This window comes from Sinocyclocheilus rhinocerous, unplaced genomic scaffold, assembly GCF_001515625.1.
Source record: "Sinocyclocheilus rhinocerous isolate Xijiao unplaced genomic scaffold, SAMN03320098_v1.1 scaffold1694, whole genome shotgun sequence".
NCBI lineage: Eukaryota > Metazoa > Chordata > Actinopteri > Cypriniformes > Cyprinidae > Sinocyclocheilus > Sinocyclocheilus rhinocerous.
The window spans coordinates 586491-614109 of record NW_015626863.1 but is presented as its reverse complement, the minus strand read 5'-3'; the positions used below and the strand labels follow the sequence as shown (position 1 = coordinate 614109).

Here is a 27619-nt window from a genome sequence, read left to right as displayed (position 1 = left end):
CGAGGAACAGTATTAAGAACCGCTGCTTTAGAACATTGATTTTGAAACTTGTGAATCCATTAGAATCGTTAGAAGACAGAATCGCGATTCATATATGAATAGATTTTTACGTGCACCCCTAGTTTTCTTCCTCCTCTCTAAAGCAGCGCAGCATTGCCTCGCCCCCTTTGTTGCATGTTCCTGGGGGCGGAGTTTGTCTGGGTTTGTGATGTCACGAACCTGGGAAGTAACTTGTTGTAGTCCCTACCAGCCATTTTGTAGGCATTAAACTGCCAGAATTTTAAAAGACAATATCTCCGTTTGCATTGAACTTTCAAGCGCAACTTTGTAGCCACAACTTTGTAGATATTGTTAATGCTCAAACAGCAACATTACACACTAACTAACGTTAAAAAAGTTAAATCGCATTCAACCACCCCTTTAAAGGAACCATTTTCTACTATTCATAGCATTTTGTTATCCTTTTGTATCTTGAAGGACACTACTTTTGAACCTTCCCTAAACCTTCACCAAAATCATTTGTATTTTTTTTCATCAGAGCGGGCCAAGTAATGTAAATATATGCAAATGTATGCAGTCATAAGTTAATGAGTTTATGGTGGCTTCTGAATGAGTGTTTTTGCTGTTTTGTTTCTATAAATAATCTGGTTGACTGGGAAGGGAACTTTACTCTGAGTGACAGAGGTAAATGATATTTATTTCCATCAAATGACCCCGCTGAACTACTAAACGATCTAGTTGATTTTTAAATAGTCAGGACAGTCTGTGCTTTCCAGGATCGAGTCCCACCGCCCAGTTTCTGCTATAGACTGAGCGTCCAGCAGGGTCACATAGTTCCATTATCAGGACAGACTGAATCTTCACTGTACCCGACCACCTGTACTTCAGACGCTAAGAGAGATCCTTGAGGTACAGCACTCAAAACAACGTCAAAACAGGCTGATAGCAACCTCTTTTACCAGACATGCTTCAAAAATAAATAACAAAATCGAGGAATTTTGAGATTTTAAGATTTTAAAACTATAGTGCCGCTTGACCGTTTGTGAACCCTTTAGAATTTTCTATATTTCTGCATAAATGTGACACAAAACATAATCAGATTTTCACACAAGTCCTGAAAATAGACAAAGATAACCCAATCAAACAAATGAGACAAAAATATTTTCTTTTTCATTTATTTATTGAGAAAAATGATCCAGTGTTACATATCTGTGCGGTGCAAAAGTATGTGAATCTCTAGGATCAGCAGTTAATTTGAAGGTGAAATTAAGAGTCCATCCGTTCAGAGGTGTTTTCATTCAGTGAAATGACTATCGTAATAATTACAAATGACTTTTTGTGAGTGCAGCTATTATATAATTTTATTTTTTATATATATTTGCAATCAATTTTAAAGATCATTATCCAGTAATATTAATTATTGAAAATGAATTGGTTGAAAGGTGTGGAACAGTGTTTTATTATTATTTATATACCTTTATATTTTGTATTTTGAATGAGCTTCAGTCTTTATATTTTCAGTTTTCATTTTAATTTTAGTTTAGGTTTTAGTAATTTTGTAATGTGGTTTTTTAGTAATTATTTTATTTGTTATATTTATTTTTATTGTTATTATTATTTATATGTGTAATATTTATTTTTATTTCAGTTTTAGTACCTCCGCCTATTTATTTCAGTTATTTTCCAAGGTAATATTTCCAAATTGTAAGTGTTTTTTAAAAATTATTTTTAAGTGTATGTTTTTCTTCTAATATTTATATTTTATTTTATTTCAGCTGTTTTCAATTGATGAAAATGCTGTTTAATAGTTTTAGTTAACAATACCAACACTGGTGTGCAAACCAGTAAAATGATTTACGAATGATTCTTTCTTTCTTTGTTTTTTAGGATGAATCTTCAAGGTGTCGTTGCAGCTTTTGGGCCACTATGGTTCATAAACAATTACTGGTAATGTTTTCGTAACCTATTTTTAACAACAAACGCATAAATCAGATCATAATTTTTCATCATAGCTATCTTTGTAGACCACCTTGGCACGCCTGGTTTAATGAGTGTGAGAAATAGTCCTTAGCTTTGCCTTTAGATTGTCTTCTTAAGAAGCCACCGTAGCTGTTTTCCCAGCACATTTGCCAAGTCTTCATCCCTCAGGGTTGCTTCCAAACTGTACACCTTTGGAAAAGTGTTTGGAAAGCTTTACGCGCTGTTTGACGCAAGCTTCCCTTAAGTGACATCATCCATTGACAATCTGTTGGACTGATCTAGCAAACCCTCAGACTTTGGACTTTGATAACCTGGGATTTATTTGTAGGAGGTTAAGGGTCATGTACACACGCTGGTGTGGATAGTAGATTAACCTTTTTTGTTTTGTTTTGATTTGCTCTGTTTGTTTTGCTATTGACATTGCACATCTGTGAAGGAACAGTCTGTCTGGGAAACTGGCTCTAAAGCATTTTTCCTGGGATAATGACAGATTTATGTCTTTATAAATGAGGCAAAACAAATTAAGTTTTATTTAGCCTTGTGAATTCAAACCGTTGTTTGATAAACACCCATATTTTCCCCAAATTTACATACATATTATTATTATTATTGCAAAATAATAATTCCTTTGCCATTTACCCTTTATCTGAACTGTTTTTTATTCTTTTACATTTTATATCCCAAAATTGGGTCGTAACATAGTGTTACCTAATATATAGATTGTTTTTTCATATTGAAATATTATAATAATTTCTTTCATTCTTGAATTCCTGCACATGAGATATACTAAAACTTTTACACAATTTTACACAATATTTATGTCCACATATTTGAAAAGAGAAAATGTGCATTGTACATCGAAAAGTATATTCCAGTGCTAATCTTAAAATCTCAAGTCAGTTCATAATAATTTATTTAATAAAATTCACTGATTTCCACATGCATCTTTTTTATTGCAGAGCTCAAATGCAGGCAAGAGGGAGATGCTGCTGTTTGTGACAGATCCCAGTCTGCAAATGGAGCTGAACGCAGAGGGGAACAGGAGAACTGTAGCTGTGTGTCTGAGCCCGTCCTGCCTGATCCAGAGCTCAGTAACACAGGCGCTGGAAACCCCGCAGACACAACCCCTTCTGATGTTCAGAGACGCTGTTAGACATATGAACACATCAACTGGTATTGTCTCATTGTCTCATGACTTGCTAATTACTGGTTCAGTCTACCATAATGGTAGTAATTCTGAAGTATTATAATTAACAATGCCTCAGGGTTATTATAGTTAAATGAAACTGAACCAAAAATTAAAACCATTAAAAAACAAATTTTGTTACTTGAAATTAAAATATAAAAAAACGTACAAATTAAATTAAAATGAGAAATGTTGCCTTGGCAACTAGATTAAATTAAGTCTCGTTGCCCAGGCCTTATTTCTATTTTTAATTTAATTGAACTTGATGTAATAAAACGGAAATAAAAATAAATACAAACTATATAACAAAAAAAAACAAAACACAAACATCTACTAGTTTTAATTAAAACGTTAACTAAAATTAAAACAGAAAAAAAAAAAAAACTGATTCAAAATTTTACTAACAACTATAATAATATCTCAATAATACTAAAATAACACTGATTATAAGGTATTATAGGGCATTATGCGGATTAATCTTAAAAACAATGTAAAGAACATGTCTAGGTCACGTTTTACCCTGAAATCAAAAGAGAGAAATAATAAAGTATATTATTTTTTTCATTTTTGGACTGTTAACATTTTTTTTTGCATTGTGACATTATTTTCATGATAATCTCATTACTGTAATGTGAAAATAATGATATTATGTAGTATAAGTTGTAATAAATAATTATATATTTTACATAATAATGTATTTATACGGCATGGTAGTATCTATGTACATAATTAAATTATTTAAATAAATTACAAAATCAATAAATAAGTGAATTTGTGCTTAATTTTAAATAATGTCACAAAATGTTCTTAAAAATATGTATCACTTTTTTTTTTTTTTGGGTGAAAAATGACCTTGACATGTTTTCATGAGATGCAGCCATAAATGCTTTATAATGCATTAAAAAAAAAATTTATTTATTTTTTTAAAGGAAAAGTTTGGCACAACTGAATGGAAGCCATTCAAGCTGAAAGTCTCTGTGGTTGCTTCTTCATGTCTGAACTATTTTGAGATTTAGAGGTTTCCTACATTAATCTTCATGTTGTTATTTCTCAGAGCCATGAGTGTAGAACGTTCCATGACATTAAGCTTCTGCTCCTTTTTCGTAAACCAGCTCAGATATTCTGCTGGGAACAGACAGTGATCCAACTGGAACCAGAGGACCCATCCTTCTCCATTCCGCGGCCCATAATACTAGAACACCTGGATCCAGAAACCCTCCCATACTCTCTCTGCACTGTCACAGGTTGGTATATTCCCCCCAGAGCCTCCCTTGTTTTGAGGAGTTCGTATGATCCAGCCTGACAGAACCAGATCTCGGGTGGGAGGGGGGCCATTGTTTTTTAAATGGACAAAAACAGCATTTTTGGCCATTTAAACAAAACCAGTTGTTTGTTGGCTCAGGCTTTGTTCTTGTGGACCGGTTTGTTATTTGCTCCTTCCTCCTTAAAGATCTTTCTCCCACATGTTGAAGTTGTCTTTTTGCCTGGTGTTGAGATCTAAAAGTCACATTTTGTTACAAAGTGTCCTGCTCATTCTCTTATTATATTATTTTAACTAATGCAAAGTGATGCCATCTCTCTGAATTGTTTCATTCTTTAAATGATCCACAAATATTGACCATCTTCTTAGCAATAATAGTTTTTGAGAGTTATTTCATTGCTTTTTCAAATGTCATCAGTAATACCTATCTAAAAATGTATCATTCAGAAAATGGAAAACACAGTTGTGTGTTATTTGCAACTTGTTTTTTGCCCGAGAGCTGTCCAGTTAGACGGGGTGAGACCATCTGACATGTAAATCAATTAACCACATGCATCATACAGGGGTCGGTTTAAACTAAAATTAAAACAGAAAAAAAAAAAAAACTGATTCAAAATTTTACTAACAACTATAATAATATCTCAATAATACTAAAATAACACTGATTATAAGGTATTATAGGGCATTATGCGGATTAATCTTAAAAACAATGTAAAGAACATGTCTAGGTCACGTTTTACCCTGAAATCAAAAGAGAGAAATAATAAAGTATATTATTTTTTTCATTTTTGGACTGTTAACATTTTTTTTTGCATTGTGACATTATTTTCATGATAATCTCATTACTGTAATGTGAAAATAATGATATTATGTAGTATAAGTTGTAATAAATAATTATATATTTTACATAATAATGTATTTATACGGCATGGTAGTATCTATGTACATAATTAAATTATTTAAATAAATTACAAAATCAATAAATAAGTGAATTTGTGCTTAATTTTAAATAATGTCACAAAATGTTCTTAAAAATATGTATCACTTTTTTTTTTTTTTGGGTGAAAAATGACCTTGACATGTTTTCATGAGATGCAGCCATAAATGCTTTATAATGCATTAAAAAAAAAATTTATTTATTTTTTTAAAGGAAAAGTTTGGCACAACTGAATGGAAGCCATTCAAGCTGAAAGTCTCTGTGGTTGCTTCTTCATGTCTGAACTATTTTGAGATTTAGAGGTTTCCTACATTAATCTTCATGTTGTTATTTCTCAGAGCCATGAGTGTAGAACGTTCCATGACATTAAGCTTCTGCTCCTTTTTCGTAAACCAGCTCAGATATTCTGCTGGGAACAGACAGTGATCCAACTGGAACCAGAGGACCCATCCTTCTCCATTCCGCGGCCCATAATACTAGAACACCTGGATCCAGAAACCCTCCCATACTCTCTCTGCACTGTCACAGGTTGGTATATTCCCCCCAGAGCCTCCCTTGTTTTGAGGAGTTCGTATGATCCAGCCTGACAGAACCAGATCTCGGGTGGGAGGGGGGCCATTGTTTTTTAAATGGACAAAAACAGCATTTTTGGCCATTTAAACAAAACCAGTTGTTTGTTGGCTCAGGCTTTGTTCTTGTGGACCGGTTTGTTATTTGCTCCTTCCTCCTTAAAGATCTTTCTCCCACATGTTGAAGTTGTCTTTTTGCCTGGTGTTGAGATCTAAAAGTCACATTTTGTTACAAAGTGTCCTGCTCATTCTCTTATTATATTATTTTAACTAATGCAAAGTGATGCCATCTCTCTGAATTGTTTCATTCTTTAAATGATCCACAAATATTGACCATCTTCTTAGCAATAATAGTTTTTGAGAGTTATTTCATTGCTTTTTCAAATGTCATCAGTAATACCTATCTAAAAATGTATCATTCAGAAAATGGAAAACACAGTTGTGTGTTATTTGCAACTTGTTTTTTGCCCGAGAGCTGTCCAGTTAGACGGGGTGAGACCATCTGACATGTAAATCAATTAACCACATGCATCATACAGGGGTCGGTTTATCTGCAGTAATATTAATAGAATGGCTTTGCAGTAGCGTTTTGTAGAAAACAGGCTAAAAAAACCCGGCTATATAGAAAACAGAAAAAAATAGCAGAAATTTGTGTAGAGTTAGTAGTCAGAATTTCTCTAAAAAAAAAATTTTTTTTAAATCTCCCTAAAAGTATTGAGTAAATAAACATACTGTCTACTCTTTGGTCTTTGACCAGTGGCAGATGGGAAATTCGTTTAAAAACATTATTTAAAATTATTATAATATATATATTTTTTTTTTTAATTGAATTTTACTAAAATAATTTTCCAAAAATTCTGTTGTGGTATAGTAATGCCATACTTTATCTTTACCAGAAAATCTACCAACAAATTCTCAATGGATAATGAACATTTCAAATAATTTTTAGAGAACTTTGAGTAAATATTGTGTAAAAATGTTTAAATTTGTGTACATTTCATTTGCTCTAATTTCCTCTCATCTTTGCATTTTGACATTATTTTCATGATCATTTTCATTACTCTAATTGGAAAATAATTTGATTAATTATAATAAATCATATTAGTAATTGTTTGAATAATGACTAGTAATAAGTAAATATTTTTATAATATAAGTATATAATTTTAAATCATTAAATTATTTAAATAAATTACACAAAACAAGTCTGCATTTGTACTTGTCATGAAAACAATGTCACAAAATCTTAATGGTCCTAAAAAGATGTATTCTTTTCTTTATCAGGAATAAATAATTTTTTCTTTTAATTCTGTGGTGAAAAATGACCTGCGCATGGTTTTATGAAATTCAGCCATGAATGCTTTATAATGCATTACAGATTGTCTGTTTTAACGAAACGTTCAAAACTACTGAATGAAAATTATTCAAGCTGAAATCCCTGTGGACGACCCAGGGCATGAAGCCATACATTTAGATTCTGTTATGTCATATTTTGTCATCCACGCTGAGGTTTCATGCAGACATTGTTTAGATTGTTCCACGTTCAATTAGAGGATAGAAATGTGATATTTGACACTCCGTGTTATTCTTTGAATCTCTGTGGCCGTTTCACCCTGAAGATAAGACAAATTATCTGATTCAAAAGTGTAACAAGCACAAATTATCTTCTGCAGTGGTCAGCAACTTCAGCTTCTGGCTGAGTGCAGAGGTTCACGCTGGGGTCTTATCACGCTGCCTGCTGTTTGTTATGTAACACAGATGTGTTTGTGTGCTTGTGTTACTGCTTTTATGATGTTATTTGTCAGAAAATGTCCATGCAGAGACTAAATTTAAAGTTCTCAGATGACGTCTGAACAAACAAAGTCATAGATTATGTGTTAATTTATTTCTGTATAAAATTTCATAATTCATTTCACAGTAGTAGGTCAAATCAGAAGGGTAAAAATAACAGTGATGAGCTAATTTACACAGTAAGGAGTAAAAATAGCAGTAATGGGCTTATTCATAACCAGTAAACTGAAACTAGTAAACAAATTGTTAAAGATGACATCCTTAAAAATCAATCTATGGTTCCATGAAGAACCTTTAACATGCATGGAACCCCTGATTCCACAGAAGGTTCCAAAAATGGTTATTTAAAAAAAAAAACTGTTCACTGAAAGGTGAACTAAACATTGTTCTTCTATGGCATTACTGTGAAAAATCCCTTTTGGAACCTTAATTTTTAAGAGTGCAACTGTGTTAGTTACTAATACAATACATAGTTTATCCTGTGATCAACAAGCAAAGTGATTTGAGTCAAGTGTGTCAATTAAAGGATTTTAATGATTTGTTATTTGCGTATGCTAATGTGCAGGTGTGGTTGTAGCAGTGGATGAAAGCACAGCGTTTTCCTGGCCCACCTGCAGCCGCTGCGAGAGCTGTCGTTTAGAGGCTCGAGAACAACAGTAAGTCCAAAGTTCTTCTAAACCAGTTCTAAGTCCACACTGGTGAACTTTAAAGACCAGAAACAATCCTGAGTGAACATCAACCTACAGCATCTGTGATAAGGATGGGCTGACAGATTAACATTAGTTCTAGAGAACTAATGCCTAGACATTATTAAAGCAGCATCACAGCTGCAAAGTCCTACTTGTGTCATCTTTATTGAGTCCCAAATGCTTTCTTTATTAAGAAGCAAGTCAGAAAATTGAGTTTTCCCAAAGTACATTATAGGGGACGTGTTTGTGGCATTTTATTTTGTTCCCAAAGCCACAGAAACAGACTTAAAGGAATAGTTCACCCAAAAATGAACATTTCTTGGAGATTTACTCACCCTCAGGCCATTCAAGAAGATGTAGATGAATTTGTTCCTTCATCAGATTTGGAGAAATGTAGCATTACATCACTTGCTCAGCAATGGATCCTCTGCAGTGAATGGGTGCCGTCAGAATGAGAGTCCAAACAGCTGATAAAAACATCACAATCACACAACTCCAGTCCATCAAATTAATGTCGTGTGAAGTGAAAAGCTGCGAGTTTATAAGAATTACTTGTGGATTATTGTGATGTTTTTATCAGCTGTTTGGTCTCTCATTCTGACGGCACCCATTCACTGCAGAGAAATATGTCAGATTATGGAAGTAAAACACTTGTCAACTTTATCCATTGACATTCCTATAAGTCAAACTGTAGATCATGACGCTAGCAATGCCAAGATTATGGATTTAATTCCCAGCAAATGCATGAAAAAAAGGTATGCCTTGAAAACCAATGCAAGTCCTTTGAATAAAAGCATCTGACAAATAGAATATACAGAATAATGGTGCTGTCCTGGAATGCTAAATGCATGTGTTGGTCTTGTACAGTCCGTAAGGTTTTTGACCCATATGTGTTCAGAGTTAAAGGGATAGTTCACCTTCAATTGCTGGTCCCCATTGACTTCCATAGTATGGAGAAAAAAAAACACTATGCAAGTCAATGGGGACCAGCAACTGAAGGTGAACTATCCCTTTAATGTGTAAGACGCCTCCATTACATTGTGTTTAATCACAACCCACCACATGGCTAAATTGTTTTCACATTCCTGTGTAAGAGCTAAAGCTAAAGTGATGAATCATGGTGCCTTTGAGCCCTCAAACTGAAAATGACTCCACAAACATTTAAAAAAACAGCAATAAAAGTTGCATGTGAGTTGGTTTCTAGGAAAGGATTCGTCTGTTTAGCATGTGGAGCAGTGATGGATGAACCCACCGTAAAGATGCAGCTGGAGGTGTTTCTGAGCTGCTCCTCACTGAGCTACTGTACCATTAAAATCAAGGTGAGGTGCTTTCAGCTGCTGTATGTGGAAACGTTCATTCCCACGGGGGACAAAAACATGTTGTAATCATATGTAAAAAAAAAAAATTTTTTTTTTTAATGAAATGAAGCAGATAATAATTTGCATTAATTTAAATCATGTTAGATTTTCATTACTGTTAAAATAATTTTTTTTATAGAATAAATTAAATGCAATACAGCAAACATTTTTATAATAGATATACTTTACAGTTTAAATAATTTGCATTCATTTAAATATCAGCTTTTGACTAGTTATAGAAAAATCTTTTTTTTTTTAAATAGCATAAATTAAAGACAGTACTAGTATGATATATACATACTTTATCATTTAAATAATGAAGTACTTTTTTTGCACCTAATGAGAATGATATTTTGCACATGATCACATATTTAATGTCATAAAATCATAATAGTAAATTTTATTCATGTAAATATACATATTTTGGGCTGATATATGACATGGACATCTTCATGACAGGTTTCATGACATTCTGCTAATTCTAATTCTTGAAAACAAGCTCTAAGACAGCTGTATCTACATCTCACATGACGTTAAAATGATTATCATAAACACTTGAGAAAGTGAAGCTAGCATGATTTTATCCCTCGTGCAGAAACGAAAATGTTACATTTCCTGGAAATTTCAGCGAAAGCGGAGGGTCACATATTATGGAACTGATTTAACAAGATACCTCTCATACGTTATCAGAAATGAGTTTCACCCACAGAACCTGAATAAAGTTATGAAGTTTGTGACAATTTGGGACTATTGAGTAAATGATGTATGAAAGGGAAAGTTTAGATGTTCTGATCTTAAATGTGAAATTGTCTTTTATTGTTATTTTGACTTGTTTCTTAAGCACAAAATCTCAGTCTTAAGTGTAAATTATTAAGAATTTACTGAATACTAAGCCATTTTTATAATGTGTTTAGTCGATGCAACTATCACCATGTAAAAGAAGCCTTTAACATTATTTTGTCTAATGCTGTCAAGCGAAAATGTCTTAAGATGCTTGATTAGATGAGGTCAGACAGGGTTGATTTCCTGAGGCCTTCAGAGTCTAAATGATTTCCAGGGTTGTCTGTGAGTTAACAAAAAATATTAATGTTTCATAGTTTTTTTTTTCCATATTCCTGCCACATCGTATGAATCAAACTATGATATTAATGCATTCATGTGCATGCGTATGCTAAATGCATGTGTTGGTCTTGTACAGTCCGTAAGGTTTTTGACCCATATGTGTTCAGAGTTAAAGGGATAGTTCACCTTCAATTGCTGGTCCCCATTGACTTCCATAGTATGGAGAAAAAAAAACACTATGCAAGTCAATGGGGACCAGCAACTGAAGGTGAACTATCCCTTTAATGTGTAAGACGCCTCCATTACATTGTGTTTAATCACAACCCACCACATGGCTAAATTGTTTTCACATTCCTGTGTAAGAGCTAAAGCTAAAGTGATGAATCATGGTGCCTTTGAGCCCTCAAACTGAAAATGACTCCACAAACATTTAAAAAAACAGCAATAAAAGTTGCATGTGAGTTGGTTTCTAGGAAAGGATTCGTCTGTTTAGCATGTGGAGCAGTGATGGATGAACCCACCGTAAAGATGCAGCTGGAGGTGTTTCTGAGCTGCTCCTCACTGAGCTACTGTACCATTAAAATCAAGGTGAGGTGCTTTCAGCTGCTGTATGTGGAAACGTTCATTCCCACGGGGGACAAAAACATGTTGTAATCATATGTAAAAAAAAAAAATTTTTTTTTTTAATGAAATGAAGCAGATAATAATTTGCATTAATTTAAATCATGTTAGATTTTCATTACTGTTAAAATAATTTTTTTTATAGAATAAATTAAATGCAATACAGCAAACATTTTTATAATAGATATACTTTACAGTTTAAATAATTTGCATTCATTTAAATATCAGCTTTTGACTAGTTATAGAAAAATCTTTTTTTTTTTAAATAGCATAAATTAAAGACAGTACTAGTATGATATATACATACTTTATCATTTAAATAATGAAGTACTTTTTTTGCACCTAATGAGAATGATATTTTGCACATGATCACATATTTAATGTCATAAAATCATAATAGTAAATTTTATTCATGTAAATATACATATTTTGGGCTGATATATGACATGGACATCTTCATGACAGGTTTCATGACATTCTGCTAATTCTAATTCTTGAAAACAAGCTCTAAGACAGCTGTATCTACATCTCACATGACGTTAAAATGATTATCATAAACACTTGAGAAAGTGAAGCTAGCATGATTTTATCCCTCGTGCAGAAACGAAAATGTTACATTTCCTGGAAATTTCAGCGAAAGCGGAGGGTCACATATTATGGAACTGATTTAACAAGATACCTCTCATACGTTATCAGAAATGAGTTTCACCCACAGAACCTGAATAAAGTTATGAAGTTTGTGACAATTTGGGACTATTGAGTAAATGATGTATGAAAGGGAAAGTTTAGATGTTCTGATCTTAAATGTGAAATTGTCTTTTATTGTTATTTTGACTTGTTTCTTAAGCACAAAATCTCAGTCTTAAGTGTAAATTATTAAGAATTTACTGAATACTAAGCCATTTTTATAATGTGTTTAGTTGATGCAACTATCACCATGTAAAAGAAGCCTTTAACATTATTTTGTCTAATGCTGTCAAGCGAAAATGTCTTAAGATGCTTGATTAGATGAGGTCAGACAGGGTTGATTTCCTGAGGCCTTCAGAGTCTAAATGATTTCCAGGGTTGTCTGTGAGTTAACAAAAAATATTAATGTTTCATAGTTTTTTTTCCATATTCCTGCCACATCGTATGAATCAAATAATGACATTAATGCATTCATGTGCATGCGTTTCAGTTGACCATTAAATCTCTTTTGAACTCGACAAGATGTACTGAGGTACGATTCTGGACTAGCAGTGTGAAAGTGTCGGTCATTTAGAACCATTTCTGTTTTTAATTCACAGTTAATTGTTTGTCAGGGTTACAGTGTGGAAAATGTTCTTGGGTCGGAGATCGGTCCTCTCAGCGTCTTCGTCCACGTTGTCAACAGAAGTCACACTGTTTGGAGGAGTTTGACCTCCACGGTCTAGCACACTTATCTGCTAATTTTATGGTTTAAAAAGAATAATTAGTCAACACTGGTCTTGCCTTATTTCCAAATGTACACTCTAAAAAATGCTGGGTTGTTTCAACCCAACTTTGGGTCAAATATGGACTAACCCAACTTTTGGGTTAAAAATTGAATGTAAAAATTTAACCCAACGGTTGGGTTAGTCCATATTTGACCCAAAGTTGGGTTGAAACAACCCAGCATTTCTTAGAGTGTATGTAAATAAACAAAAAAGTGTAGAGTGCTAGAATAATTCTACCAATGATCATTCTGGAGCCTGTAGTATTTTGAAAACTGTTAAGAAAACCAGAACCATCAACTAATAATAATAATAATATGAAAGATGCTCATGTGATGTCCAGTATCAGCTGATTGATTACATTATGGTGGTGTTGAAGTTTATTTATTTGTACAGTAATTGATTTATTGCTCTCTATGACAGCTGAATACCTACGTTTACTATAAATAAAAGTTTTATGCCACCAAATAACTGATTAAGTCATTTTCATTAAAGATTTCACAAGCATTTTTAAGTGTCTAATAACCAGTATGCAAAATTGATTTTACATAGTTTTATTTCTAATTTGACTCCAGTGACAATAAGTACACAACAATAAAACCAAAAATGTATGCCATTGAATTGATTCTAAATTGTTTGTAAAGTGGTCACATTTATGAATCTATGAAGAGGTCTAACTAAACTAGGATAAAATGCTACTCCTTTTGTATTCACCTGTGAATACCATTGTTGTTTTCTTTCTGAAAAGTTGCTTCAATTCGTTTTAAACTTGAACCTTTAGTTGTGGCCCTTATTGACCAACTTATATTTAAAAGCAAAGCCAGCAGCTTCAGAATTTTCCTTTGAGGTATGGCAGATTAATCTGGCATTTGCAAAAGTGTTTACCATAAACCTTATTTTACTTTACTATTTTTATTTTTAAGTTTTAAGTTTAAAAATCTCTATACTCACAATCCCGTTGAGCTGACTGACAGCTACGCCTTTCAACAGACCACGCCCCCTCAGACCCGCCCCCGAGCACACATGCGCGTTCACATGGATCTTTTTGAAAATTCACGTCGTTTTATTATACATTTGTACACACTGTACAATTTCAAACATGCTCTTGCATTAAAACGAAGTTTTGGGGAATTATAAAACAAGTACCATAAAAACATATGAAGTTTTTTCTGTAATAATTTAGAATACAAAAATATTCACAAAAATAATCATGACACCATGCGGTGCCAAAGTCCATCATCCAATGTGTAACTTAATGCAGGTCTGCTACAGAAGAACATAGTAATTCAAGTTCACTGAGGTATGTTTTTGGCAAGGTTTTTGGGGAGCGCGCTCCCTCTTTCCCCGACGCGCCTCACCGACTGTCAACAGCCGCGCGCGCCGCAGTCCCAAACGAAGTGTCTGGCATGTGTTTGAAGAAGTTTCTGAGGCTGCTGAGCTCTCGCGTCAGCTGATCGATCGTTTTGTGCAGGCGCTCGTTGTCGGCGCTCAGCTCGATCATCTTCTGCTGCATCTCCAGGTTGCGCTGCTTCGCCTTGTCCCTGCTTTTACGCACGGCGACATTGTTCCTTTCGCGCCGCTGCCGATACTCCGGGCTGTGCCTGTCGACTGTCTTTTTGCCCTTTTCCTTTCCCAGCCTCCTCCGGGTGTGGGCTTCTGGCTCAGGTGTGGTGGGAGGTGTCGGCTGGCCCGTGTGCATGAGGCTCACGGACGTCTGCGCGCACGTCTCGATCTGAGATGGTAAGGACGAGGACAGCTCGCTGTCGCTCCAGTCCGTCTCCTTCTTGATCGGTGCGCAAAACGCGCCCTTGCCAGAGCCCCCATCCTGGTGCAGCAGCCTCTCCGAGCTCTTTTGCGCAAAAGCGCCTGTCAGGTAAAAGTCGGGCTTTTCATGCTTCACGGTGTTGTTGAACAAGTCTGCAAAGAGCTCGTCGTTGCAGATCTCCAGAGGAACCGTGGACATGGACTCGATGTAGGCGCTGAAGTCGATGGCGCTCTCATCATCGTAGATGGCAGGCGCGTTGCTGAGCTCCATCATGCTGCTGCTGTTGTTGTTGTCCTCGGACATGCCATGCTCTCCCCCGGATTTGGCATCCCCTGGCATGACTTTATTATCATAGAAGTTGGCAGGCTCCATGGCCCAGCTCATGTGGCATGGTGGCGTTACGCACTGCGAGTCCAGGTTGTACATGTCAGACATGGACGCAGCGAAACTCAAACTCAAACCAGCAGATCCTTTCCTTGTCCCAGTCCACAAAAAGCGTAATTTTTCACGCGCAATCACACCCTGTCTCGCGCACCCAGCGCGTATCTCCGAAAGTCTGGCTGTCTCGCGAACAGGTGTTAAAGTCCTCGTAGCTCTCTATCGAAACTCTGCCGTCCGCCTGCATAAGTACAAGCGCACGGCTTGCGTCACGGCATCACCGCCCCCTTCCAGAAGCCAGTGAATGTCCAGCGTCAGTCACATGTTCCGCCTGCGCTCCTATTTGAGGAGACACGGGTGTGCATGAACGCCTACCAGCAACTTTTAAGAACAGTCTGTCAGAACTTCATGTTGTAGGACATGAGGACATGTTTGAATGCGTATGCGGGTGTGGAAGAACATATTAATGAGAGAAAATTAATTTAGCCTAATGCGCCGTTACCAGCATACAGTACATGCATACTCAAATGAATAAATATGAATAAAAAATAAAATGATTAAATTAATGCGCCATCACCAACCTTCCTAAAAAAATAAATAAAATGAATTCGAATAAATAAATTAAATGTATTTTTTTTGTTTAGTTCGTATTTATTATTATTGTTGTTGTTGTCGTTCGTATTTGTTGTTATTATTATTATTATTATTATACTTTTTTTTTTTGGACATGAGGGCATGTTTGAATGCGTAAAAATTAGAAGAAAGAAGGATCATCGAGAGAAAATTAATATAAATAAATACGACTAAAATATTTTTGGTTCATTATTATTATTATGTTGTTGTTGTTGTTAAGGGTGTTTACTGTATTGTATACTTGGAAATATACTGTACATCCATTTATTCATTTATTTTTTTCACATCCATGTATTTGAGAAGCACATTGAACGTACAAATTCAGTACAAAAAGAATATAAACTGAAACGAGAGTCGAATTAAAGCAAGAAAGTTAGGATATTTGTTAGTTACATTTAATTTAAAAAAATCATTTTGCAGTTATATAAGCAATACAAATTAAAATTTGTTTGATTTCCCTGCCTTAGACTTGTATTAATAAATAATCTTCATTAATGGGGCCAAAAAGTCATTCATAATTTCCTGAGGATGGTACAGTTGTTTTTCTATATGCAGGCATATTTGGGCACTTTCATCTTGTCCACATGGACATCTAGTGGATGTCAGAGGAATTGCCTCTATTTATTCTGTGTTGATGTTCTTTCCCGCGAAAACTTCGGACGATACCAAACAGTTGATGGGATTCGTTTATGTAACCCGTCCTATAATTGTAAGTCTGCCATTAAGAACGTTTGGGGAAAAAAAGTTTATTGTAATTTTAAACATACTTAATTGGGATTGTATCGCGTAATCTAAGAAATAACGAGTTTTATATGATTTAAGCACACACGTGTCTCACTTCCCCCTCTCGACTGATAGTGAGGAGCGTATTGTTGGTTGGTCAAAATTTCCCCGCGAAATTTACGTCACAGACAGTTTCGCGCCACCATTTACATTGGAAGGGAAACAGTGCGCACGGTAAGTGTTGTGTTTCTGTATAAAATCACCGTGTTTGAAAGTAGACGTAATCACGATAACCTAAAAAAAGGTATCGGTCAATTGGACGTTGACCTAATGAGCTTATAATTAAAAATAATAGATATTCTGTATTCTGGGTAAAATACTAAGTTATGTCATTGTTGTGGGTGATGCAGCGTGCTGCTAGTTGACTGTTCGAGTATAAATGTAGCAACTCACTCACAATTCCTTTCTCAAATGTGCTTACTAAATAAATGTGCTACGTAGATTTACGCGTAGTTTAAATATTAATACGTTTTTATACGTGGACAGTTATTATATTCCCTGGGCATCTCATGCAAGCATTAAACTTGTTTCAGTGTCTGTTGCCAAAATGTGTCTTCTTGTTGATTGTTTATTTATTTATTGGGCCATGAGGTGTTTAGCTAGGCATTTGGGTACCAATAAGTGTTTTGTGATGCATTGCCATTTTTCTTAAAAGTTTTACAGTGTTGTGATAAAGACCGTGATTTAATTTCTTTGATTCTTGGGAAAAAATTAGGTCTGCTGTCATAGTATAAAAATAACTTTTATAATATAACAATGCAAGCATTAAACTTGTTTCAGTGTCTGTTGCCAAAATGTGTCTTCTTGTTGATTGTTTATTTATTTATTAGGCCATGAGGTGTTTAGCTAGGCATTTGGGTACCAATAAGTGTTTTGTGATGCATTGCCATTTTTCTTAAAATTTTTAGTGTTGTGATAAAGACCGTGATTTAATTTATTTGATTCTTGGGAAAAAATTAGGTCTGCTGTCATAGTATAAAAATAACTTTTATAATATAACACTTATAATCTTATAATAACTTTTATAATTATGACACGTTATAATAACTTAATCATAAGTTATTATATGTCATAAGTCATTAACATGTTAAATGACATTTTCAGTTTCATATATTTTGAAGTAGTCTGTGTATGAAACATAAACATGCAACTATTTGAGTTTACATGAACTAAATTTAATGTTAGTACAAATTAAAAACTAAGTAATTTAATATTTAACATTAAAATGTAATAATATATAACAATAAATGTAGTAAATATTATTCGTTTGAATGAATTTTGGTTCCAGCTGACTAATTTTGAGATTTAACCTTTCAGTTTTGAGTCGAGATGTCTTCGCCATCATCCCAGAGCCGTAAGAGAGACCCTCCGACCCGTGAGTTGCGTTGACTTTAATGCACACACATACTGGCATGCATGTAGTGTGTTTTCTAATCAGATCCAGACAGGTTTGTCTTTGACAGTAGCTGCATGTGAACGGTTTGTGTGTGTTTGCAGCCGCGAGTGAGGACCCTCTCTCCCCTCCGTCACAGCGGTCGAGAGCTCATGACACGTCCACGGAGCTTCAGCCCATGCCCACGTCTCCAGCCATGGACACAGCTGCTCAGGACGTGTCGCTGTTCTCCAGCCCTATGGCCCCGCGCTCTGGTACAGCTCGTATTCAACATTTTACTTGCTTTGAATTGAATTAAGCAGATTTTTAGAGGTCATTTGATTTGAGAATTCTTCAAGATTTGTTTTATCCAGTCCTGCAGAGCGAGGTCGATGTGAGTTCTCCGCTGATGTATGGCACTCCCAGTTCCAGGGTGGAAGGAACGCCCCGCAGCGGCATACGCGGGACCCCAGCACGTCAGCGGGCCGACCTGGGATCTGTCCGGAAAGCTCCACAGGTCGACATGCATTCGGAGCCAGTGAGTGAAAGTTGTTGTCATTCGCCGTTTCATTTAAAAAAAATTAAATAGTTTAAGAGGTTAGTCTTTTGATTTTTGACTTGCTGGTTGTTTTTAATAAGTCGTTTATTTAGATTTAATATTTACGGTTACTTATAATTGTTAATATTTTACTCCGTTGTGAGTATGGATTATTTTTGGAGTTTGTTCATGTGCATCAGGCATGTGATCAGCTAAGGACAAATAAGAGGGAAAACCTTTTTTTTTGTATTACAATATAATAAATGTAATAATAATTGATTTAAAATAATATTTTTATTTTATTTAAATTATAAAACTATTTTAAAGTAATACATGATTATTGCAATACTATTGTACTGGATAATACTTAAGGTCACAAAATACAGAAATCCATATTATCCATCTTAAATCTATACTATTTTGGCTAAAACTTACTTGACAACTTAAACTGAAATAAATCTGAAATAAAATATATTAGAAATGTTGCATTCAAAACGAACTGAAATAAGTTTGTTGAAACTAAAATTACTAACTGTAAATAAAAAGTAATATTTTGAAAACAAAAACTAAAAATAAATGACAAAAAAAGACAAAACGAAGAACAAAATGACTACAAATTAAATCTTTGGGTTGAGAATTTTTGTTCTTTTTTTGCAGCGTTTCCTGCAGCAATTCACAGACCCCAACTCCAGAGAGGAGGAGAATGCTGGGCTGGATCTGAATGAGCCTCTTTATATGCAGAAACTGGATGAGGTGAGAAGTGCAGTACTGATTAGAAAGGCATAAACAATGATTGCTCAAATATCTTAATATCCAGTTCTTGTGTTATAATATGGCTGTTTTGTGTGTTTCAGATCAGCGTCGTTGGAGAGCCGGTATTGAATGTGAACTGCAGTCATATTCAGACATTTGACGCTGATCTCTACCGTCAGCTGATCTGTTATCCGCAGGTGAGAGAGTAATGAGCCTAGTAATAAAAAATAAGCATCAAAAAGTTCCTACCCATAAAGGTTTGGGATCAATACGACTTTTTGGACAGGAATTAATACTTTTATTCTGCAAAGACACATTAAATGTATAATAAAGTAAAGATGAAAAGACATTTATAATGTTCTTTTGAATTTTCTATTCATCAAAAGTTTTCAACATTGAGCAACAAAGCAGCATATTAGAATGATTTCTGAAGGATCATGTGACACTGAAGACTGGAGTAATGATGCTGAAAATTCAGCTTTGCTTCACAAGAATAAATTGCATTTTAAAATATATTCACATAGAAAACTGTTATTTTAAATTGTGATAATATTTCACAATTTAACTGTTTTTTTTTTAATCAGATAAATGCAGCCTTGTTTAGCTTTTTCTTTCAACAACATAAAAAAACTCTTGTATTGTCACTTTGACCTGTTACTGAAAGTCTTTGACTCTTATCCTCACAGGAAGTCATCCCCACTTTTGATATGGCCGTCAATGAGCTCTTCTTCGATCGTCTCCCAGACTCCGTGTTGGAGCATCAGATTCAAGTGCGTCCCTACAGCGCCCTGAAAACCAGAAACATGCGTGCGCTCAACCCTGAAGGTAAGAGAAGCAGCGCTTAATGATCGCCTGTTTATTGATAAATGTCTGCAGCCGTCACGTGATCGTCTCTGATCTCCTTTCAGATATTGACCAGCTCATCACTATCAGTGGGATGGTGATCCGCACCTCTCAGCTGATCCCTGAGATGCAGGAGGCATTTTTCCGCTGTCAGGTGTGTGCGTTTAACACTCGTGTGGAGGTGGACCGCGGCCGCATCGCTGAACCTGCCGTCTGCCGCAACTGCAACACCACCCACAGCATGGCGCTGGTGCATAACCGCTCCGCCTTCTCTGATAAACAAATGGTCAGTAAATCTATAATCTTTAGTGTATTTGTTCTTTTTTTATATATTTTATTTTATTGAAAATTTTTTTTTTCACATTTGCATTGTCATTTTGGTTAAGAAAGGTTGTTATTCTTGATTGCATTTGTTTACTAGTCCTTTTGACCCTAACAAAGATTGAGGCGTATTATTATTATTATTTTTATATATATTTTGTCCTGACAGATAAAACTGCAGGAATCTCCGGAGGACATGCCTGCGGGTCAGACGCCACACACCACAGTCGTCTATGCACACAATGACCTAGTTGACAAAGTGCAGCCTGGAGACAGAATAAACATCACTGGTACGACCTGTTGTCATTGAAGCTTTGTTATGTGGTTCTATAGAGTGCCTGATCCTATTTGAACTTTCCTCTTTCTTTACTCTGAACAATGTATTGTAGCTTCTTCAACGTTATGGAGCAGACATAGTTTAATAGCTAAACTTTCAGACCCATTACATTAGGATACTTTTCTGTAGAAAAACTGATAAGAACAGCTTATTACATCGTCAAGAAACTTAAAAAATGAAAGTTCAGATTTCCTATAACATTTGTGTTTTTTGTAATAATAAATAATAAAATATTTTAACTTATTAATAATAATAATAAAATAATAGTAATTATTTATATATATATATATGAAATTCTTTTGTTTATTTTTTTTATTTATTGTCTTTTAATTTATTTTTAATTTATTATCATATTATTGTGTAATTTATTATGAATAGTTATTATTCATAGAATATTATATTGTATGATAATATTATATAATATTAACTTATATACATTGTAATGTATACATAATATACATTATTATTGTTAATAATAATGTATAATCATTGTTCATAGCATAGTATAACATATATTAATAAATGTTAGAGTAAAAATGTTAAGTATATTGTGTTATATAATATTCTATCATTTATTAATATTAATAATGTTAGTAGTTGTTGGTGTATGTGTGTGTGTGTATAAGTGTGTAATAATTCTGTATTTAATCATTTATTTTACTTTTTTATATCTAAATATTTTAGCACAAGTGCTAAATTCTAAATTCTAAAATTCAAAAAAATTGAATTTTAAATCTGTTAATTGAAGTTCAAACCGTCCTGTATTATAAGATAACTGGTATTGTGAAAAAACTAACCAGCATGTCTGTTATTCTCATCAGGCATTTACAGAGCTGCCCCCATGCGTCTGAACCCACGACAGAGCCAGGTGAAGTCTGTGTACAAGACCCACATCGACGTCATCCACTTCCGGAAGACGGATGAGAAGCGTCTTCATGGACTGGACGAGGACGGCGAGCAGAAACTCTTCACCAAAGAACGGGTAGCAATGCTCAAAGAACTAGCTGCCAAACCGGACGTCTACGAACGCCTGTCGTCTGCGCTGGCACCCAGCATCTATGAACACGAGGACATCAAGAAAGTGAGTTTCAGCTGGTGCTGCTAAAGACTGCCTCATGTTTTTTTCTTCACTTTATTCAAATATTTATTTTTCCAGGGCATCCTGTTGCAGTTATTTGGCGGAACCCGTAAGGACTTCACTCAGACGGGCCGCGGAAACTTCCGCGCAGAGATCAACATCCTGCTTTGCGGTGATCCGGGCACCAGTAAATCCCAGCTGCTACAGTATGTGTATAACCTGGTTCCTCGTGGTCAGTACACTTCCGGGAAAGGATCCAGCGCTGTGGGTCTCACAGCCTACGTGATGAAGGACCCGGAAACCCGTCAGCTGGTTCTGCAGACAGGAGCGCTCGTGCTCAGCGACAACGGCATCTGCTGCATCGACGAGTTCGATAAGATGAGTGACAACACGCGATCTGTGCTGCATGAGGTCATGGAGCAGCAAACGCTCTCTATTGCTAAGGTGAGGGCGATGCGTGAACGATCGTTTTCATGAGTGAATGATTTTGTCAGGACAGGTAATTAATGCAGTTTTTGTGTGTCTCAGGCTGGGATCATTTGCCAGCTTAATGCTCGGACCTCCGTTCTCGCCGCAGCCAATCCAGTGGAGTCTCAGTGGAATCCCAAAAAGACGACTATAGAAAACATCCAGCTGCCTCACACACTTCTGTCCAGGTAAGAACACATGACACAGTATTTAAAACATACATAACATCCATAATGTGATGTATTTCTGAGAGAAAGCAAGAATGTTTTATCCATCAGGATTACAGTTGATTGTGAAGAGTGAGCTACACTACCGTTCAAAAGTTTGGTTTTAAGAGTTAGTCTAAACTGTAAATAAACGCTTTTATTAAACGTTAACTGAAATAAATGTTAACTCACCAAGCTAGTGGCAACATTTCTCATTTTTATTTAATTCAACTGGATGTAGTAAAATAACAAAAGCTAAAATAAAACTATATAGACATAATTAAAAAAAAGAATAAAAATGACAAACATGCCACAAAATTGCTAAAACCTTAAAATTCAAATGAAAGTAAAAAAATAAAAACATTCAAAATTAAAACTTTTTTTTTTTTAAATACCTCACTGATACCAAAGTAACTCTGGTTGAAAGCAGATGTGCTGCTTAATATTAAAAAATAAAATAAAATTCAGGATTCTTTGATAAAAGTTCAAAAGACCAGCATTTATTTAAAATTTTTGTAAGAGATTTATAAATGTTTTTACTGTCACTTTTGATCAATTAAATCCATCATTGCTACATAAAAGTATTAATTTCTTTAAAAGCTAACGTCCACAAACTTTACTGACCCCAGATTTTTGAATGGTACTGAATTTATGAATATGTTTTTTTTTTGTGTATGTGTGTGTGAGCAATAAAGTCCTCTCAGAAGTGGATAATATATATACATACATACATACTGTTAAATTGATGAATTGAACATAGTAACACTAGAGACTAGGGGTGTAATGGTACACAAATATGACGGTTCGGTACGTACCTCGGTTTTAACGTCATGGTTTGGTATGATTTCGGTACAGCAGGGGGGAAAACTTTTTTTTTTTAAATGGTTTACTGAACAAGTTGCTCTTTCTTTAAATACATTCAGTTATAGTTTAAATGTTCTTAGTGATAAAAATCTACCTCAGCTTATGCTTAAAACTATAGGGAGCCCTTTTACATTATAAGGTTACAATTAGGCCTAACAACTTAACCCAAACTTAAATGTAATTACTATTTATTTTTAAATAGATGATCAACACTCAACTTTAAAAAATAAATAAATAAATAATTGTATGCAAACATGTAAACTGCACATAATGCAGTTTTTAAATTAATTTATAAATAATAAAATTTCTAAGCTATTTGTTAAAATATATTCAATTACACAATGGCTGTCATAGCATGTTTCATAACAGATTAATTTCAACATACTGTACATTAAATAATTAGACTAACAGGTTTAGTAAAATATAATTAATATATGGTGTAATATTTCGCAAAATGCTTCTCTCTATACTTCGTTTCTCTAGTGAACTAACGAGCTGTGGACACTGATGACTTGCTGAGATAAATTAAATGCTACGTGACATTTTATTTCCACGCTGTATTATTGATGTCTTTCCGCGGTTGAAACACTGATTGAGCAATTACATGAGGCATGAGATGTTCAGTCATGTTTATTCGCGTTAAAACTAGTAGTACAGAGGAGGAATGACCGCGTTCACTCGCGCTCCGCTCTGCACAAATCTGCCGGGCGTCACGGCTCAGACACCGGAACCGGAGCTGATCGCGGCCGCTCTAGTCAGTGCTTGTGTTGGGATTATACCAGCACGTTTCTGAACCGTCCCAGAAGCGGCTCTCCAAGGCATTTATGCAGAGATCTGTCATGCCACATCAAAGACTGTCAAAACGCCATTTATTATTTGAATTTCCGGAGGAAAAAAAAAACTGTATTCGTTCGGTTCACATGCGTACCGAACCGAAAGACCCGTACCGAAACGGTTCGGTACGAATACGTGTACCGTTACACCCCTACTAGAGACATTTATGATAGACAGTAAATGGGGTAAATTTTGCCTTTAATGATCTCAAACTGTTTTAAAGCTTAACATCCAAATGCTAAAATACTTAACAACATTTTTTTTTTTAGCTTTTTTTGTAATCTCACCTGTGCATTTCTCTTTTTTTTTTTATTAAACACTAAACTCAAAAATCTCTGGTTCTTAGGTTTGATTTGATCTTCCTGATGCTGGACCCTCAGGATGAGGCGTATGACAGACGTCTCGCGCATCACCTCGTGTCTCTGTATTATCAGAGTGAAGAGCAGATTGAAGAGGAGTATTTGGACATGGCTGTGCTGAAAGACTACATCGCTTTCGCTCGCACGTCTGTGCATCCCAGACTCAGTGAGGAAGCTAGTCAGGCTCTTATAGAGGTATATAAACGATATAGATCAATGTAGCTGTAGTAGTGTAGTATGGCATGTAATTCTTCATTTTGACCCTTGCAGGCCTATGTAGACATGCGTAAGATCGGCAGCGGCAGAGGGATGGTGTCTGCGTACCCCCGTCAGCTGGAGTCTCTCATCAGACTGGCTGAAGCTCACGCTAAAGTACGTTTCTCAAGCAAAGTCGAGTCCATTGACGTGGAGGAAGCCAAGAGACTGCACAGAGAGGCCCTAAAACAGTCCGCAACTGATCCCAGGACAGGATTCGTGGATATCTCCATCCTCACCACAGGTAGGGTTTAGAGATGTAGTAATAAACTGTTAGTACTGGTCAGGTCGAGTCACATGGGCTAAACTCTATTTATAACTATAATAATAAATTATTTATAATAATGAATTATAGTGTAATAATATAAAATTTTATTAGTTACGTTTTTCATTTTGAAAATTACTTCATAATCAAATGATTTTAGTAATTGAGGGCTGTTCCTCAAAATATTAATATAAAAATTATATTTTTAATAGATAAAATAAATTGATAATTTAATTATATAATTATTAAATGATATACCATTATTAAATTATGTAATATAATAATAATTATTATTATTATGTAGATTTATCTATTATTAGCTAGTTTTCATTTTAAAGATTGTTTCGTAATCAAATATTTCTCAAATTACTTTTTAAAATTAAAATATTTTAAATGGATAAAATAGTAATAATAAATTGGTAACGTAGTTATATAAAGTACTATTATTTATTATTTGTTACACTTCCTCAATTTAATTTGACCAATAATCCTTAACTAGTGCCTGTAAATGCCGAATGCAGATTACAGTGGTTTTAATTGGTTTATTCTGTACAGATATGAATGCTTGTGCAGACCGCTACTGTGACTCAATAAAATAACAATTACTATAAAAAGTCAAATATTTTAAATTAATAAAATAGTAATAAATCAATGTAATTAAAGTGTATAAAATATTTATTTTATTATTAGTTACACTTAATTTTCAGTGCTCTTCCTCAGCTTATCCCTTTATTATGCCTTAACTAGTACCTGTGGATGTTGTATGCAAAATGTAGAGAGGCTGATGATTGTTTTTGGACAGGGATGAGTGCTACAGCACGCAAGCGTAAAGAGGAAGTGGCTCAGGCCCTGAAAAAACTCATCCAATCAAAGGGCAAAACACCAGCTATGAAGTACCAGCAGCTGTTTGATGATCTTCGTGGCCAGTCAGAGGCGGTATGTTTTCTTTTTATTATTATTACTTTAATAGTACTAATAACGCATAGATACTCCAGCTATATATTGGTAAGAAATGATGTAAACTGCAAGCCCAAGGAAAATCTTAACATCCATTTTTTTCCTCTCATTTCAGGCCATCACAAAGGACATGTTTGACGAGGCCCTCAGAGCACTTGCTGATGAAGATTATCTGACGGTCACAGGAAAGACTGTTCGGCTTCTGTGAACGCTCGCTGTGCCTGACTGCTGCTCCCTCTTTTGTTACTTGCTTTATCCTATTCTCTGTTTCTATAGAGCAATTATTGTTAATAGTAATATGTATGGACAATTTCTGGTTGCAATAAACGAGTTTTGTTGTTCAAGAGAAGACTTTGGTGGTTTATAGCTGTTATTTACATAATCAGATTTGGAAAGCATCTATTCACTGATCCGAATCAATCACATGGTGCTGGTAAAAACCTTAAAGTATCACTTAAACAAGGTGCAAGAACAACAGTACAAAACCAAGTGGGTCAAATAGATAGAAAAATGACAATGTATTATCACACCGCAACCAGAGCAACTAGAACTTGATGTGTTTTTATAATTACACAATGGAAACAAAATTAACAGAATAGGAGAGGAAATAAAGGAAATAATCTTTACATAATTGTGTAATTTTAGGAATTTTGACAGATAAACTTAGGTAAAAAATACTACAAAATCAAATCCATTGCTTATGCTCTGATGTCTGCTGTTTTCTCACTAAAAAAAAGTCACTTTTTTTTTTTTAAGTATATTACAGAAGGCTAAAAGGTTGAAAAGTGAAATTGAGCACAAAGATTTCTAACTGCATCACCTAAAAACGTTCACGTTTTTGACTGACAACACCATCAAGGTGAACTAGTAAAACGATTTAAAGGCACAATATGTAAGATTTTTTTATTAAAATATCCAAAAACCACTAGAACCGTGTTATATATTTTGCTGACTTGTGTACTTACATTATCCCAAATGTTTCGAAGAATGTTTAAATCCAGAGAAATAAGCAATTTTAACTAGCGACACGGACCGTGTCCATAGTGTCATTGTGTCGCCTGCCAATGACGTCATAACCCCTCGATTTCCGGTTTTGTTTTGTAGAAAACATGGAAACACCAAAGACGCTTTAATATGTTGTGCGTTTTAATAGACCGGTGACGACCGCACAGAGTAGCATTATAACAGAACTTTCACATGTATCTAGTATGATAAAACAGCACTGCTTTTTTTTTCGACTGTGGCATAATAAAAGCTCTGCGGCTTTCGAGCCGTGTGTCACGCTTGTTCAGCGGCCTCGTTTCGCTAGTTATGGTTGATTGCTCTTCGGCTGGATATCAACACACCCATTAACGTAAACTACGCCAGAGCGCGTACACACCTCACGCACCGGATGCCGTGCGCACGCTCAAAGACAGTTGGACATAGTGGTGTATTAGAGGTAAAAAATGATATAAATACTGTTCGGTTTCTGGCACAAACCGATCGTTTCGTGTCTTAGGACATCAATGTGTCGGCACAAGCCGCAGGGTTTGCCCTGGGGGTAAGCAGATAAACATCAAATTTTCATTTTTGGGTGAACTATCCCTTTTATTGTTTACATCAAGACTAGCAATGTGCGCTAGTAAAGTAAATAAAGTCAATTTTGATTTAACGCGGACTTTAACGGAATTCCTTAAATGTGATATTGTAAAAAAAAAAATTCTT

At 35.0% G+C, this 27619-nt stretch overlaps 3 protein-coding genes and 1 long non-coding RNA gene across 5 annotated transcripts in view; 3 read left to right on the top strand and 1 right to left on the bottom strand.

Moving 5' to 3' along the window:
* Positions 1-4350, top strand: part of LOC107717336 (DNA repair-scaffolding protein-like) — a 43769-nt gene extending 39419 nt beyond the window's left edge. The window contains exons 7-10 of one of the 2 annotated variants that reach the window (XR_001637308.1): positions 1888-1947; positions 2940-3153; positions 4096-4184; positions 4279-4350. Coding sequence is in view for 1 of the 2 variants with exons in the window: in XM_016524040.1 (XP_016379526.1) it covers positions 1888-1947; positions 2940-3153; positions 4096-4115 (294 nt within the window). In the remaining variant the exon portion in view is untranslated. Of the gene's footprint in view, positions 1-1887; positions 1948-2939; positions 3154-4095 lie in introns of both variants that reach the window. The other variant, XM_016524040.1, reaches the window with a different exon arrangement.
* A 1231-nt stretch (positions 4351-5581) lies between these two features.
* LOC107717361 (uncharacterized) lies at positions 5582-8343 on the top strand. The gene is made up of 3 exons (XR_001637309.1): positions 5582-5666; positions 5761-5892; positions 8288-8343. It is a non-coding gene; the product is annotated as an uncharacterized LOC107717361 (long non-coding RNA).
* A 2723-nt stretch (positions 8344-11066) lies between these two features.
* LOC107717354 (DNA replication licensing factor mcm4-A-like) lies at positions 11067-26245 on the top strand. The gene is given in 16 exon segments (XM_016524064.1): positions 11067-11419; positions 17780-17837; positions 17960-18109; positions 18209-18382; positions 18962-19125; positions 19227-19322; positions 19812-19950; positions 20034-20254; positions 20459-20579; positions 21448-21707; positions 21783-22148; positions 22233-22360; positions 24423-24630; positions 24706-24934; positions 25758-25891; positions 26028-26245. Coding segments are annotated over 15 exon segments (2529 nt in total). The 5' UTR covers positions 11067-11419; positions 17780-17791; the 3' UTR covers positions 26121-26245.
* LOC107717345 (CCAAT/enhancer-binding protein delta-like) lies at positions 13944-15265 on the bottom strand. The gene has a single exon (XM_016524055.1). It carries the CDS (start codon positions 15101-15103, stop codon positions 14258-14260), a length of 846 nt encoding a protein of 281 aa, XP_016379541.1. The 5' UTR covers positions 15104-15265; the 3' UTR covers positions 13944-14257.
* Positions 26246-27619: the final 1374 nt, after the last annotated feature.

Excerpts from the sequence above, each read along its gene's own strand:
- LOC107717345 (XM_016524055.1), bottom strand. The coding sequence starts at position 15,103 with ATGTCTGACATGTACAACCTGGACTCGCAGTGCGTAACGCCACCATGC.